Here is a 14,926-nt window from a genome sequence, read left to right as displayed (position 1 = left end):
GAACGTAAGGCGTTATATACTATAGAAAATAAGGTTTTCACCCGACTGCTATAGAGCGAACGGTTTCCCCTTATAAATAAAACCTAGATAGCACTACTATATAGACCCTAACGGGAGCTAAATCGGCCTAATAGAACCTAATAATAATAATAATAATAATATCTAATTATAAATTAGGATTAATTAAAACCCTAGCTTACGCGTGTTACTTAGTATTTTTAATTCCTATAGGGTAATATCTATAGCAATAGGGGTAGGCGTCTAAAGCCTAATATTAAGCTATAATAGTACCTTATTTAGATTATATAGGATTAGGCCAGCGCCTTAAAAGCTTATATAGATGTTATTTTTTATAAATAATATATTAAAGGCGGCTTTAAAGGCTAGTAAAAACTTAAGCTTAGTAATATAGTTAATATAGTTATATACTAGGCTATTAACCTAATACCTATATACGCGCTTTAATAGTAAAAAGTAACCTATATTAAGTAGCTATAGAAGGTGTAATAAATACGCTGGTATATAGAAAGTATAGATATTGTTCTTTCTATAGATAGCCTGGAACTTGAGTAATTTATAGCTTTTATAGCTATCTAGAATTAATAGCCGGTGTGCGCCTGCTGTTTTTCCTTTTATATACCTATTAAAGTACCGCAGCTATATAATACTAAGCTTATTTATTATCTAGCTATTATTACTTACTAAAATAGCCTAATTACTAGGTATATTATTATCCTAATACTAGGTAGAAAAGTAGTACTTAGCTGTAAAGATAATAAATAGCGGGATTACTTACCTAGCAGTATATTACAACCCGTAATACGAACCACCTAAGCGCAGAGGCACTCGCGGAAATAAGTAGACAGATTAGGCTAATTACGCAGGACCAGGTTACAGGACTAAGAGGGTTACGTGTGGGACGTATAGGGATCCTAGATTCCCCTACGGACTGCTAGTAGATAGGAACGATCTAAAAATAGGATATTACGGAGAATAGGGTTATATAATAGCTCGTTAGGCTTATAGGAGAAGTAAGTATAGAGCCGAGAAAGCGCTCAACCCGCTCGAGGCGCTCGAGGGCTGCGAGCTCTGCGAGGGCGACGAGCAGATAGGTTTCTTAGGACGGAGCTTTATATATAAGGACGCTCCTTTATATAGATAGAAACCTTATATTTAACTTAAGACTTTAATACTACCTATTAGAAGTAATAACCCCGTTTTATACCTAAGATTAATCTTACCTTACCTTTTAAAAACTATTATACCCCGATAATAACTTAACCTATACCCTACCTTAGTGTGTAACACTTAGAAGGTATAGAAAAAACGACCCGTTATATAGTATTAATTCCCTAGATAACTGTAGCCTACTTATAATTGCTAGGCTATATTACTTTTAGTCGGCCGCGCCTTTTAGAGCCTATAATAATAAGCTATAATAATATCCTGCCGAATAGAAAGCTAGTTTTATTAAAATTATAGGTGTTCTTATTACAGATGCTATATATAGCTTTAGTACGCGCTACTAGGTTAAACTAGCCTTTAATAATTATAGAATTCTTATATAGGGCCCTTTACTAGTTATATAGTTAATTAAATTGCATTTTAAGGCTAGGTGTCCGGTTAATAAAGTTTTTTAGCTACTTCTGGCCAACCTGGCCAGCGCCGTGCTTAGCAAGTAGTATATTTGCTATATCGCGTACAGTATTAAAAGTGGGCGCAAACCTACGCGTATCTAGGTCTAGTATGTGTCTGATAATTACCTCCTCTTTAGTTGCAGTAAGTTTCTTTAAGTTGGGCTCGCAATCGCGTCGTGCAGGCTTTCCGGCGCGTCGGTCGCGTAGTGTAGATTTAGGGATATTGTATAGTAATGCAGCATACCGTGCACTAGGAATCTGTGTAGAATTGATAGATAAGATAGCAAGGAAAAGGTCTCCTTCGTTGTACGGCAATAGATTTGTTGTTGGTGGAGCTATTATAGTTAACAGAGGTCGCGTTGCAAAAAGTTAAAGGGTGCGCGACTCGCTTACCTGCGCGACTCGCTTGCCACCTACGTTATTTTATACCTTTTAACTAGTTATATAAAGGCTTACTCTATAGGGCTTAGTAGTCTATATACTATCTTAAATAGGGGAGGGATAAACGCACACCCCTAATTACTCCACGCACACCCCTAATCACTCCACGTATACCCCCCCTCTCGTCTGATCTTCTAATTGGCTGGAGAGGCTCGGAGCTTCGTCCGGAGCTCTATTCTCACGTGCATCCGCACGTGGAGCCTTTCTCATTCACTTAGGCGTACGTGAGCTCGTACGTAAGGCTATACAAGCTAGCATAGCTATATAGCCTCTCCGTTTTACAGCGCATCCTTTTCAATTCGTGTAGCCTCACGTATGAGCTCACGTACGAGCTCGTGTACGGCTATATAGCCATGCCGATGTGTATAGCCTCACGTACGAGCTCACGTACGGCCGTATATATATACAGCTGCACAAATCAGATAGGCTGTGCTGGAGGCTATATGGCCATGTAATTGCTTATATTATACATAGCCGCATTTGCAGAGAGCATTTAGAGCCGTAGTCCGAGCCAATAGGAAGGCGGTAAAACGCCAAGTCTAGGGGGTGTATATTTACTAAGAATAGGGGGTATACAAGTACTAACGCCTAATTAGGAACCCGGTTTAAGAATTAATTTTATAAGTAGTAGAAGGATGCTAACCTATAGCCTTGCCAGCATCTTCTCGAATTCTATAATATTCTAACAGACATCTTCTACTTTAATGCATCCTGCAGTATCGTGTACCTTGTCCCTCCACTAGCAATATCTCCCTAGGGTGTATGCCCTAAGGAAGCGGCTTGATAGAAATCCTAACCCATACAGCTCGGTCCACGGAACCCACCGAAGTAACCCGCCCCCGTGCACCTTGCCAATTAACACGTACTTGTTACAGTTCCGTGCCCACCTTAGATATCCCGCGGGACAATGTCCTCTTTACCCCGACCTTCGAGAAACTAGAGGATGTCGGAGACATAGAAAACGGTTAGGTCTGGAGTCTGCCGCAGCCTCCCAGCATTGAAGACAGCAAGGCTGACTGTCTCATCTGCTTTCCTGTCCTTCCACTTCTGCCCTATTGCATAAACCGTCCATTCTAGTACCGGACTCATGGATAGGAAGCCTGTCTCTACCCTATCACTCGTCCTCTTCTCCTCTTGTGTCTTGCCTAGATGTTCAGCCAAGAGTGCCGCGAATCCGTCCACGGAGACGGTGCACTTAAATTCGAGATTGAAAGGCACTTCTAATTCTGGTTCGAACGTTGGTTGGCTCGTGCCCACGTGCCGGTGTGCCCGGAAGAGGAATTCGGGATCGGAGGGAACATCTTGATATTAACATCGTAAAGCACTATGGTGAGGCCGGGTTAACATAGCTCTCGTAGGGCATGAGCTAAACGTATGGGAGGCGAACGCTCGGTCCACTCAAGTACGTTCTCTATCTCCCTCACCGCCGTGGAGAGTTTGCTCTCTTGCCCCCACACGCGGATATTATCCAGGACGGTTATGCAGATATCGCCCTCAGATCGCCAAGAGTCTCCGGGCGGCGAGTGCTGGTGCGCTGCCCTACTTTCAAAAGCTGAACTTAGACTAGGCGTCCAAGCTGATGCGAGGCCGACGAAGATTCGGTAAATATGCTCTGCGGAGGTGCTACTCTGTAACTAAGGGGTATAGTAGGACTTTGTCGATGCTACGGCCGCTGGTGTGGAATGAAAATGTAGCTCTTGATGTCCTACCCCGCTCCGCAACCCCGCTAGCAAGCGTTTTGATACACCAACTCAATCATCACCCTTCTATCTACTTCGGCACCAGTGTATGCGACACCTCCGAGACATCGCGCTCTACCCCCCAAGAATTGTTCTTGTCAAGCAGCTTGAGCGGTGCAGCCATGGCTGCTTCTCGGGAGTTCCTACTGCAGCAGTATTTCCACGCTGCACTGCCCCGTAACGTCCCCGGGGAAGAGGACAGAAACCTTTTCAGAGTTGAATCCGCGCTTTTAGACCGCATGATCGCCGCCATCAAAGTTATCGCACCTTTCTGTCCTCTTGAACACCAATCATGTGTGAATTCAGTTCGGTTGGCACTTACTACGTCAAAGGCTCTGAATGTTGAGGGAAAGATCGACAGGAACCTTTTGGTGAAGGAGCTAAAACAACTAGAGAGAAGCCATTCGCTTATCCTCTATGTGACGGAACAGAATGCTGCCCTTTTGGTCTATAAATACAACGGGTAATTGTCACTTCCCGTTATTAGCGCTCTCCGGTTGCTGATTCCCCTAGGGATTATGACGAAGACCTTCTTGTGTTCGAAGCTTGCGAGACATCGGCAGTTTGCGAAAAAGTCCTAGCAACCAAACATGCCTTGCAATGGGATTTCCCCGGTCACGCAGTTTCGGTACCTCCCGAGGTTTACTCAGATGACTCCTTCGTAGAGTGTCTGGCTGCGTTCCTGGAACAGGCCAGCATTGAATCTGTAAAACAATTCGCCGCTGTTACCTATAAAGCGTCCGCACCGATGCCGGAGATACGGGATACGACAGACCCAGCTCTGATCACTGGCTTGTTGATGACGATTCTAGACACCAACGGCGCGACTTTTCTTGCCCCAATCTTGCGAAAACGCGTTCACGACACCGTGTCTTTCAAACAGGCGCGCAAGCCCTGGCGAAGATCCCCATTCTACCTTGTCATTCGTGTAGCCGTTCAACGACACTTGTATAGGGCGCTTGGAGCTGAGCTTGGTCACACATACTACAAGACTATAATGAGCATCTTCCTGTCACGCCTGTTAGATGACTGTCTCGGGACCATCCCGCCTGAAGCTTCTCATTACTTGAAGCAGAAGCTCGGTCGTCGGCTCGCTAAGCTTGAGCAAGATAGGATGATGGTCCCAGACTTGGTCAAGAAAAGTCAAGAGTTCATGTTTTCAGGCCTCCTAGTTGTGTTGGAGAAATCATTAGCAACGACCAGTCAATTTCTGGAAGAGCAATGGACATTCCACAAGATGAACACCCAACGGATTATCCGGCCCCTTCCCCAGCACGCAGACTCTTCCGAGATAGTGCTACAGTTGCTTCTCAGCCGACATATACTCAATGAAGTCGCCTTTGGAAGGCATTTTGGTTCTCAAACTCAGACCTTGCCCCCTTTGCAGCATTTAGAACACTACGAGCACTCTAGGGCAAAGGCTAAGCCATTCGCTGTTGTTGCCGATCGTTATTTGACTCTGGCTAAGCGCGTGGAACAGAAGGTGGCACCGGTGAAAGCTAATCCTGTTCCAGCTGTGGACTTGCGAACTCGCTGCTGCGAGCTGGCCGAGACGATCGAGTCGTATGTTTCGGCGACCGGTAATGATTTTGATGGCTATGCCGAATTGAAGAGCGGATTCATCCTTGATCTGATGGAGTTGTGGGTTGAGATGGACCGAAATGCTTCTACTTGTTACCCGTTATTGGGACGGTATCATCCCGGATTTAACCCTGAGGTCCTGGATACCCTGGAATTGCTCTCACTAGATGAAATGAAGCGCGTACAGCGAGTCCAAGCGTACCTCGGCCGTCGATGTCAGGGCTGGGACGGCATCGGGTCGAAGACGATCTTTGATGACCCTGCCGAAGACTCGTTCGCTGTCATGTATTATGACACCGACACTCATGGCTTGAAGGAACTCCGACAGAAGATCGAATCCAAAGCGGCGAAAGCACGTGAAGCCAAAGAGTCAGAATGGCGAGAATTGAGCAAGAAGCATGAGGAATTGATGCAGCGTGTTGCCGAATCTAGCTGCCCATACATCACCATTGTAGCTTCAGATGGTACTCTGGTCAGAGAGCACTCGCGTGGTTGCCTCAAGCATAAGTACAAGTGGCAGGCAAAACAGATCAAAATTACTACATTTGAGAGTCCGCTACCAAATGTCGAACCTAGTGCTAAGGCAGCAATATTCGAATTGGCCTGCCCAGATGCATTCGCAGCCTACCGCGACGCAACCTGGACACTGCTTGCTACCTTTTCTTACCCCAAGACTAAAGCCGTCGACAATGTCCCGCTTCTGCGTAGCTATTCTGGACTCGTACGCTATGCGACCCGAGGAGTGATGAAAGTCTCCCTAGGTTCCACGACTAAATCGCATCTTGACTGCCATTATGCGGTATCGGGATTTCCTGTAGCCTTGAACCAAATATGCCGCCCCTGTGGCCTTACACTTAAGTACTATGACACGAGCACTCAGACCTGGACAATCCGCACCGGGAAGCCCTCGTTTTCCGCCCATTGCCCCTTAGCTCTTCCACATGACTCGCCATATCAATCTCTTCGGCTCTCTCACGATTGTATGCCTTCATCAAATGATGTCCTTGCCAGTCAGACAAAGTGTCCGTCAGATCTCAACGTCCACGAATTCATGGCGTGGCAAGGCCTCCTTTGCGGGACCCATTGCCGATGGCTGTCGCTGTTGCGAGAACTCGGTGCCACAAACCTCAATTTCTCCACTGAATCGACTTGGGCCATCATTTCGAAGCTTATCTTCCAACTTGGTCCTTCATCATTCGGCCAGCCTTTGCGTGATGTACACGCGATCTTTAATGATAGTAGCTTCTGCAGAAAGCTCCTTGAGCAAATTGGCCACCGTATTGAAGCTATACGGCGCAACTGGCGCGAGCCGGTACAGATGAACGTCCTTATCACCATCCTGCTTAAGATGGCATCTCTCTCACCCTCCGAAGATATTCAAGCAAAGACCTCTGGGCTTATTACTCTGACTCGCGCCATAACTTGGGATTGGTGTGCCGCTTTGCAGTCATCAGCCAACGATGACTCACGAGAGGCGACCATCTTCGCTATTTGGGCATCCGTACTGTGCAAACGGACATTTCAGATGTTTGCACAGTCGACGTTGTCCCTGACTTCGGACGCTTTACACTGTTTTGTCGGCGCCTCAATAATCCTTCAGGAGAACCTTGTAGGACGTTTCGAACTTTTGCCACTTAGCTTACGGAATGCGGTACTCCGGGACCTCTTATACACGTATAAGATGCGTAGTGCCTTCCGGAAAGCTATCATAGCCGACCATAATGGCCTCCTCTCCGCTTTGGACGATATTTGGCCCGTTCCCGATGGCTTCCTCGATTCCCCACCTCAAATACAAGCTGTGCCGGGTACGTGGTGGATAGAAGTTTCCATGAAGTCAGGGAAGCAACAGTTGACGCACTGTGTTCACTACAACGTGATTCGTGGAGATCTTCTCATCAATGGCAAACAATCCGGCACACTCCCAGCCGAATATCGTCAGGATCCCATCATTCATGTGCTTTTTGGGACACAAAACCTACGAGTACTGCCCTCGTATCAGCCAGGAATGTCCATATTCGTTGCCCAGCCAATGCCCTACAAGCACCGGATACATCTTGGCTTCCGGCGGGGTCAATTGATCGTCCGAGCAACACAAGGTTACCGCACACTTGAACTGATCCGAAGTGATATCTTCCGCAATGGTTCCCAATACGATTTACCCTCACCCCTTATAGAGAACTGCTATCACTGGTTAGACTTAGATTCCGGGGTTTTGGAAATTCGTCAAGATGACATCTGGAAGTCAAAAAACAGCAATTGGATGCTAAACCTGCGCACTCGTCACGCAATGAGGCGCAATTCCACGCTTGTAGATCCCTACAGTCCAGTAGCCAAAAAAATTGCTCAGAATTTCTTTTACTTTGAGTATGCCCACCATGTGACAGTCTTCGAGCCTCATAATGGCCGATTATCGGTGGAGTTGAAGCGATTGGAGCTGAGCTTCTTTGTCAATAGTTCGAGGCTCCTCCAATGCCGCCAGTTAGGCGCTGAAATAGCACCTACAAATCTCCAAGACCCAGGGGTGTGGTATGGACTAAGGAGTAAGATTGTGCTGCGCTCAACCACAAATCCGCGCCAGCGAAGCATCCTCGCCCCAGCTGGCCCTATTAAAGTCCGTAAAGACGGAGATCATGTCTTGATATTTGTCGAGAATGATGGAACATACCTGAATTTCGACATCAATGAAGTGCTTGGACGCGTAGAATGTCCTGCGGAACCTCTATTACTATACACAAAGGCGCTATGGCACGCGTATACTGCACATTTTCTCCCGGATCCCCTTACTGGAAGGACAGGTCTCGAGGAAGCCATGTACCTTCTCCAGTCGGGTCTTTACCAACCTTGGAAGCCGCTTCCTGAAACGCATATCACCCGGCTTCTTGATATTGCGAAACTGTCACCCCGTCGTTTTTACTATCCTACGAGTATGAAATGCATGGAGACTGTTGAGTGGGATCGCAACTTGACGACCACAATCCAAGACGATAGGTATCGAGCCATCATTGAGCAAATCTGTCACCGATCTTCTCAACTGCTATCGTTCGACACTACATCCTCTAACAGTAATCCGCTCGCATGTCCGCCTGGAGACCCACATTTGGAAGCTCGTGCAATGTCGCGATCTGGTGCTGTCATATCTGCGCGTGATCATGCTTACAAGTCTAGGGATGGTCAGACGGCGGGGCTCGATCGAGCAAATGTGGCCATCATTTCAAGACTGCTAGCTGAGTGGCCATCCAAGCTCTCAAATACGAAGGCATTAGCATCTCTTCTACAGGAATTTCCCGTGATTGGCGGGCATGTCGGAGCATTCGACAGGATCCAGATCTTTGATCTAATCTCTGCGAATCTTGGCGAGAACTGGGGCTCGCTCGTTCAATTCACAAGCCAGTCTAAGCCCGAAGACAAGTACCGCTTAATGTTCCAACTCGCGCCGATGGCATTTTCTGTGAATGCTAAGATGGACCTGCTCCGAGTCATCCTTTCTTTCGCGCAGATACACTGCCTGAAAGATATCACTCCACCAATATGGCCTTCATATCTTCGCTTCCAAGCTGAAGAAGTCCCAGCCGTCAAAGATCTGGCCGAGTTGATGAATGATGCCAAGAAGCCCCACGTTACAGGTCCATCCGGAAAACAAGGTAAGCCGGGGCAGCTCGCTCTTGCACGACTCGGGCATGAGGAGAAGTCTCAGCGTAGCTGTGTCGAACTTGCCAAGTCCATACTCGCTCAATGGCCATCAGTAGAAGTAAAGGTAGATAAATTGGCTTCCATCGATTCGACTCTTCTCGATACGGAAAAGGCTTTGGAGCTAGTATTGTGCGAATGGGGTCGCATTGCGCAGAATTTCGAATTCTCACAGTACCTGGAAGCTGTGCAGCTTGTTTTGAACGAGTATAGCGCTGCAGAAACCCACACTGCCCCAGATCTGGAAATGAAAAGGCGTGGCAGCCTCCATCATGGGCCACCGCAAGCATCGAACTATTACCCTTCAAGGGCTCGCGGAGGAGAGCGTCTCTCTCTCCATAGTCTTTTGGGCAAATCCATACGTTCCCCTCTGTGGGCGTGCCAGTCTGATATGGAGGAGAAAAAGACAGAGGAGCTGACAGACTTACAACACGACTTGCTTTCGGCATTGTCCAACAAGCATCCTATTAGCCCACATCCTGTGGCTGTTGAACACCTCACTGCGGTCATTGAAGCACGGCCAGCTATTCAAGAGCTAAAAAATATTCTTTCCAAGCTTCGAGCATCTGCTTCTTCCGTGCAGCGGAGATATGGTCTGGAGATGGAGCAGAGCATCGACGCACTTGTTAAACATATATCTCAGCCTCCGGTTACTTTGTCGGATGCAGATCCGACTTTACTTGAACAAGAGATTCAACATGCTTGGAAAGCGTGCACCATTATGCTTCGAGACATTTCCCAGGCTTTAGCGGAAGGCGATCGTCGTGCTAGATGGCTTCGGCATGCGGGTCTTTGGCCTAAAATAACCTTAGTCACACTGCTTTCTGAGCTCCGTTCGACATCTGAGACTGCTTTTGGAGACGGTACAAAGGAAGCGCTTGTGGAGCTTGGCCTCAAAATAACGGCTCTTCAACGTTTACTCAGGATCCAAGACGCAGCCAAGAAGAACAAGCAACAGCAGTTGTACGACGAGACTGTGAATCCGGGACATCTGAATTGGTCACCTTTGGAGCTTGTTGACTGGCTTATACTGGAAATAGATAGCGATTTCATGCTCCGCGTGGAACAAGTCGAAGTAGCTAATGCTACGATATCGCCGGAGTCTGGACAAAACTCCGTAGTTCAGCTCCTGATGGGAAAAGGGAAGACGTCGTGTATTCTACGTAAGTGCTGCGATAACTCTGCCAGAATACTCCGAGGGACACCATGCCCCGATTTCGTCTGACAGGGAAAGCTCCTCTGTAATTCAAAGGAGAGTGCTAACACTACCTAGCCATGGTTGCCGCAGTGCTTGCGGATAAGCGAAACCTCGTGAGAGTCATTGTTCCTAGGCCTTTGCTTCTGCAATCAGCCCAGATCATGCAAATCAGGCTCGGTGGGCTCTTGAGCCGCGAGATCATGCACATTCCCTTCTCTCGAAAGACACCAACAAATTGTTCCTTAATTCAGACATTCGGTCAGCTTCACGTTAACCTGAAGAGGAAAAATGGCATTATGCTTGCGCTACCTGAGCATATTCTTTCGTTCAAACTGAGCGGAATTCAACGCCTTTGCGATGATCACGTTGAAGAAGCTACAACGATGATCAAGTTCCAAGGGTGGCTGGATAGGTATGCCCGAGATGTCCTAGATGAATCTGACGTGTCTCTTGCCATTAGAACCCAATTAATATATCCGTCGGGCTCGCAGATGACGGTTGATGGTCACCCTCAGCGTTGGCGGACTGTTCAAGCAGTCCTTCAGCTTTTGAGATTCTACTTGTCAGAACTTGAGCGCCGATTCCCGCAGAGCATAGCGGTGGTAGAGAGAGCCATTGGCGACTATCCCTTAATCTATTTCCTCCGCCAAGACGTCCAAGAGCACCTCGTTGCTCAAATAGTGGAAGACATCTGCAAGGGCCAGCTCGGAACTTTCCCTTGTGCCGAAATTCCGGCCTCAGGCCAAGAGGATATTCGTCTCTTCGTTTCAAGCCCCGTGATTTCCTCCCAGGTTCTGAATAGGGTCACCGGAATGTTCAAAGAGAAGCAACATTTGTTGAAGGTCTTATACCTTCTACGTGGGCTATTCGTTCACCGCATCTTCTTATCGACGCTCAAGAAGCGATGGAACGTCCAGTATGGACTCCATCCCACCCGCGATCCCATTGCAGTACCTTATCACGTAAGTTAGTAGCGATTTTTAAGACGGCCTAAGAGATCAGATCTTTGAACTTCAAACCTATTATATTTGCAAAGTTGTATAATTTTGTTCTTGACTTTTTATAGGCTAAAGGTGTCCCGTCACCTACCTCAGAATGGGGCCACCCGGATGTAGCGATCATCTTGACCTGTCTCTCCTTCTACTACCAAGGACTGGATTTGGGACAATTCAAGAAGGCTTTCGAACACCTTCTGAAGTCGGACGAGCCCAGCATTGAATACGAGAAATGGGCGACTCATGATCTTCCCGAAAGCTTGCGAGACTACAATGCCATCAATGTCGAAAATTCATCACAGCTTCGCGAGCTGCACTACTATATCCGGTGAGTGCACTGGAGGGTTTCGGCCCAGGTTTTGAGCAGATGCTGACCGACTACAGATTCAACGTGTATTTGCTAGACTTCTATTTGAATAGCTTCGTCTTCCCTGGGCATGCCAGGCAATTCGACACGAAGATACAGGCTTCTGGCTGGGACCTGGTTCTCTACCACGCAACTCAGAAGTCACTATGTCGAACCAGTGGTTTTTCCGGGACAAACGACTCACGACATCAGTTGCCGATGATGATCAAGCAAAATGACCTCCCAAAGCTGGCACATACTAATGCCGAAGTACTCTCTTACCTGCTTGAACCCCGTAACCGACAATATATTCCCATGGTGGGAAGTTCCGGAAGGCGCCTCAGTGAGGAAGGTCTCCTACAAATGCTCTTGAACCCGTGCAGACATCCTTTTGCGAAACAGACGCAGAAAATCCGAATACTCATTGATGCGGGTGCTCAGATCCTCGAGCATGACAATTATAGTCTAGCGAAGGCATGGCTCAAAATTGATTGGGAGGCTGCGGCAGCTGTTTTCTTTGAATCCGACCACCGTCCGTGGGTTCTCTATCCTAAGGGCAAAAAGATCCCGCTTGTCGCTTCTCCCTTCGCGGAGGATATGGAAGGTTGCCTCGTATATTTGGATGAGAGCCATTGCCGTGGAACTGATCTCAAGCTGCCTCCAAGTGCGAGGGCCGCATTGACGCTCGGCCCGCACGTAACGAAGGACGCTCTGGCGCAGGCTGCTATGCGCCTACGTCTGCTCGGTCAGTCCCAGGCAGTAACCTTCTTCTCGCCACCAGAGGTGCACCAGAGTATCCTTGACCTGCGAAAGAAGTCTGAAGGTAGTTGGCTTGACTCTTCTGACGTCATCGCATGGCTTTTGGAGCAGTCCTGCAATGCTCTTGAGCAGTCAGAGCCTCTGTTCTTTATGCAAGGAAATAGCTATCTACAGCAAGTTCAAGCCAAAATTGACAATCCCGACTACTTGGAGAGACTGCATCAGCGCGACAGGTTCTTGTCAGTGGTGCGAAGCAAGGAGCTACATACGCTCAAAGAACTATACGAGCCGAAGCGCCTGAGGCGGGCGGCTCAGACGAATGCTCCGTCCTTCCACCCATCGCTCAAAAAATATGTGAATGAGCTTGCCCAGCGAAAGGAGCAATTTCAGGATCGCGGCATCGCAATCCATTCCTCAGCTCTTGAAGAAGTCGAACAGGAGCGCGAAGTGGAGTTCGAAGTGGAGAGCGTGCGCGATATTCAGAAGCCAGTGCACTTTACGGCCTTGAAGATTCCGAAGCTCCACAGAGACCTTGAGGAATTCGTCAAGTCAGGCCGAATTACTGATGGAAGTAATGCGTACCAGCCCATGTTCTCAACTCTCCAGAAGACTGCTGCGGGCCTGAGACACGGTGAATTCTCCGCCCCGAGTAGAGCACCCGGTCTCTTCGTATCTACACAGTTCAGCCGAACTGTCAAGGTCACAGGACCGAACGATAACTTTTTGCGTCCTTGTCACTGGATTCTTTGGAGCAGTCGAACTCAGATGGCTTTGGTCATTAGCCCGGAGGAGGCTGATGCTCTGATTCCCCTCCTTCGACGCTATCGAGGCCCGAAGGATACGGCAGGAATTACTCATCTTATCGTTTACTCCGCTCCTGTCACCCGTCGCATGTTACATTTTAACAATCTTGACTATCACGCTACCCCGCCGCTGCCGTCGAACTTCAAGACCCCTGCATGGTTAAAAATCGAGCTCGGCATATTTGCTGGGAGACTTTATTTTGAATGGCGGGAGTATCAGGAGCTATCTACGTATCTTGGAGTCAAAACGAGTGCAGACTCAAACGAGAGCTCGGAGGCATCCCAACTCGAGGCCTTTGTGAAGAAACCTTGTACTTTCTGTAAGTTTTTCCTTATACTTCAGCATTTTCCAAGCTAACTTCCCATAGTGCGCGAGTGGCTCGCCGTTCTGCGCAAAAACCAAGATTTCGAGCATACGCCCATGGGTTTCGTGACGACGGGAAAGCCTCTTTCATCAGATCATCCTTTCTTCCTCGCCACTGCTAGGAGAGACATGGACGTGGAGTGTAAGCTCAAGAAGGCGATCTTTGCGGCACGCCATGCGGATGAGGCGGAATCAGACGACGATGGCGACCACGATGACGATGAGCTGTTCCATTATGAGGACGGACACGTTGATGGCCATGGCAAGGATGAGCATGTGGAGGACGGTTTCGATGAGGAGACCAACACCTTCTTTAACGCGGGTGAGTATATCTAAGGTAGTTATAGTAAGCAAAAAAAGGGCGAGGATGTGGCCAGAACGTAGGCAACGTTATCGAGCTCTAAAGCAATATAAAGGCTCAGAGTCGAGGTATTTATAATTTGTTTGCTTCGCGGTGTTACTATAAGCGGGCTTTACTTGTTGTTATATTTTGATTTCTTAATGCTTTCGGTTCTAATAGTATAGGGCATATAATTTAGGCTTAGAGCTGCTCTATAAAGTATATACCTTAGGATCTATAATAAAATTAGCCACCTAAATAAGCACGTAGTATAGAAGCTATATACCTAGTAAATTAAAAAGTACTACTCTATATATAACTAGTTTACTATCTCTAGTTCTATAGCTTTTTTTGCCGCTATTTTATCGGCAGCGCTAATACGAAAAATCGGCCGATCTAATTCCTTTTTAATAGAATTAAGTAAATAACTATTTTTCTTAGGATTAGCTATAATAGTAATAGGTAAGAATATAACTAAAAGGAACACGCAGCGTATAGGAAGTACCTAACTAATAATAGCTAATATTTATATAATATAATAGTAACCTAAGTAACGTATTCCATTACCGAGCCGGCCAAACCACCGAGCCGGCCACTTTTCCTTGGCACAACCAACACTATGTGCGCGCAGTCAATTTATTCGCAACTAGCTATAGAACTTGTGTACGACACACTTAGATCAGATTCAGAAGAAGCTTCTTAATCCTTTTTACACGTACACGCATTGTGCCCAGCCTCTCCACAGTTTCCATAGCGCCGTTGAGCTGGTAGAGCCCTATTTGCACCATCTCTACTACCCACCTTTTTCCGTGGATTAGATGCTCCAGACACTTCAGCAGCTACGTACAACGCTGCTGTACCATACTCCATTGTACCGCCAGTCTGGATTCGCTTTCTTTTACGACCTTTACGCTTGGTTATCTCTGCTAGTTGCTCTTCAAGCTCTTTAACCCGGGCTTTAATAAGCACATTTTCGTGTAGCATCTCTTCGGCTCCTTTAATAAGCTTTAAGAAGCCTTCTTAGGCAGTTGTTAGT

At 47.3% G+C, this 14,926-nt stretch overlaps 2 protein-coding genes across 2 annotated transcripts; both read left to right on the top strand.

Annotated features, from left to right (window-relative positions):
• The first annotated feature begins 2,678 nt into the window (after positions 1 to 2,678).
• BDZ99DRAFT_468667 (uncharacterized protein) lies at positions 2,679 to 3,719 on the top strand. The gene has a single exon (XM_033721310.1). It carries the CDS (start codon positions 3,166 to 3,168, stop codon positions 3,382 to 3,384), a length of 219 nt encoding a protein of 72 aa, XP_033569642.1. The 5' UTR covers positions 2,679 to 3,165; the 3' UTR covers positions 3,385 to 3,719.
• A 220-nt stretch (positions 3,720 to 3,939) lies between these two features.
• Positions 3,940 to 14,146, top strand: BDZ99DRAFT_454339 (uncharacterized protein; the record flags this gene model as incomplete). Its single annotated transcript, XM_033718380.1, has 6 exons — positions 3,940 to 4,280; positions 4,331 to 10,248; positions 10,359 to 11,245; positions 11,350 to 11,606; positions 11,663 to 13,506; positions 13,555 to 14,146. 6 exons carry the CDS (start codon positions 3,940 to 3,942, stop codon positions 13,884 to 13,886), a joined length of 9,579 nt encoding a protein of 3,192 aa, XP_033569641.1. The 3' UTR covers positions 13,887 to 14,146.
• Between the last annotated feature and the right edge of the window lie 780 nt (positions 14,147 to 14,926).

The sequence above is a fragment of the Mytilinidion resinicola genome (assembly GCF_010093595.1).
Source record: "Mytilinidion resinicola strain CBS 304.34 unplaced genomic scaffold BDZ99scaffold_30, whole genome shotgun sequence".
Classification (NCBI taxonomy): Eukaryota; Fungi; Ascomycota; class Dothideomycetes; order Mytilinidiales; family Mytilinidiaceae; genus Mytilinidion; species Mytilinidion resinicola.
Note: the sequence above shows the minus strand (reverse complement) of the source record. Positions and strands in the feature narration are given on the sequence as shown.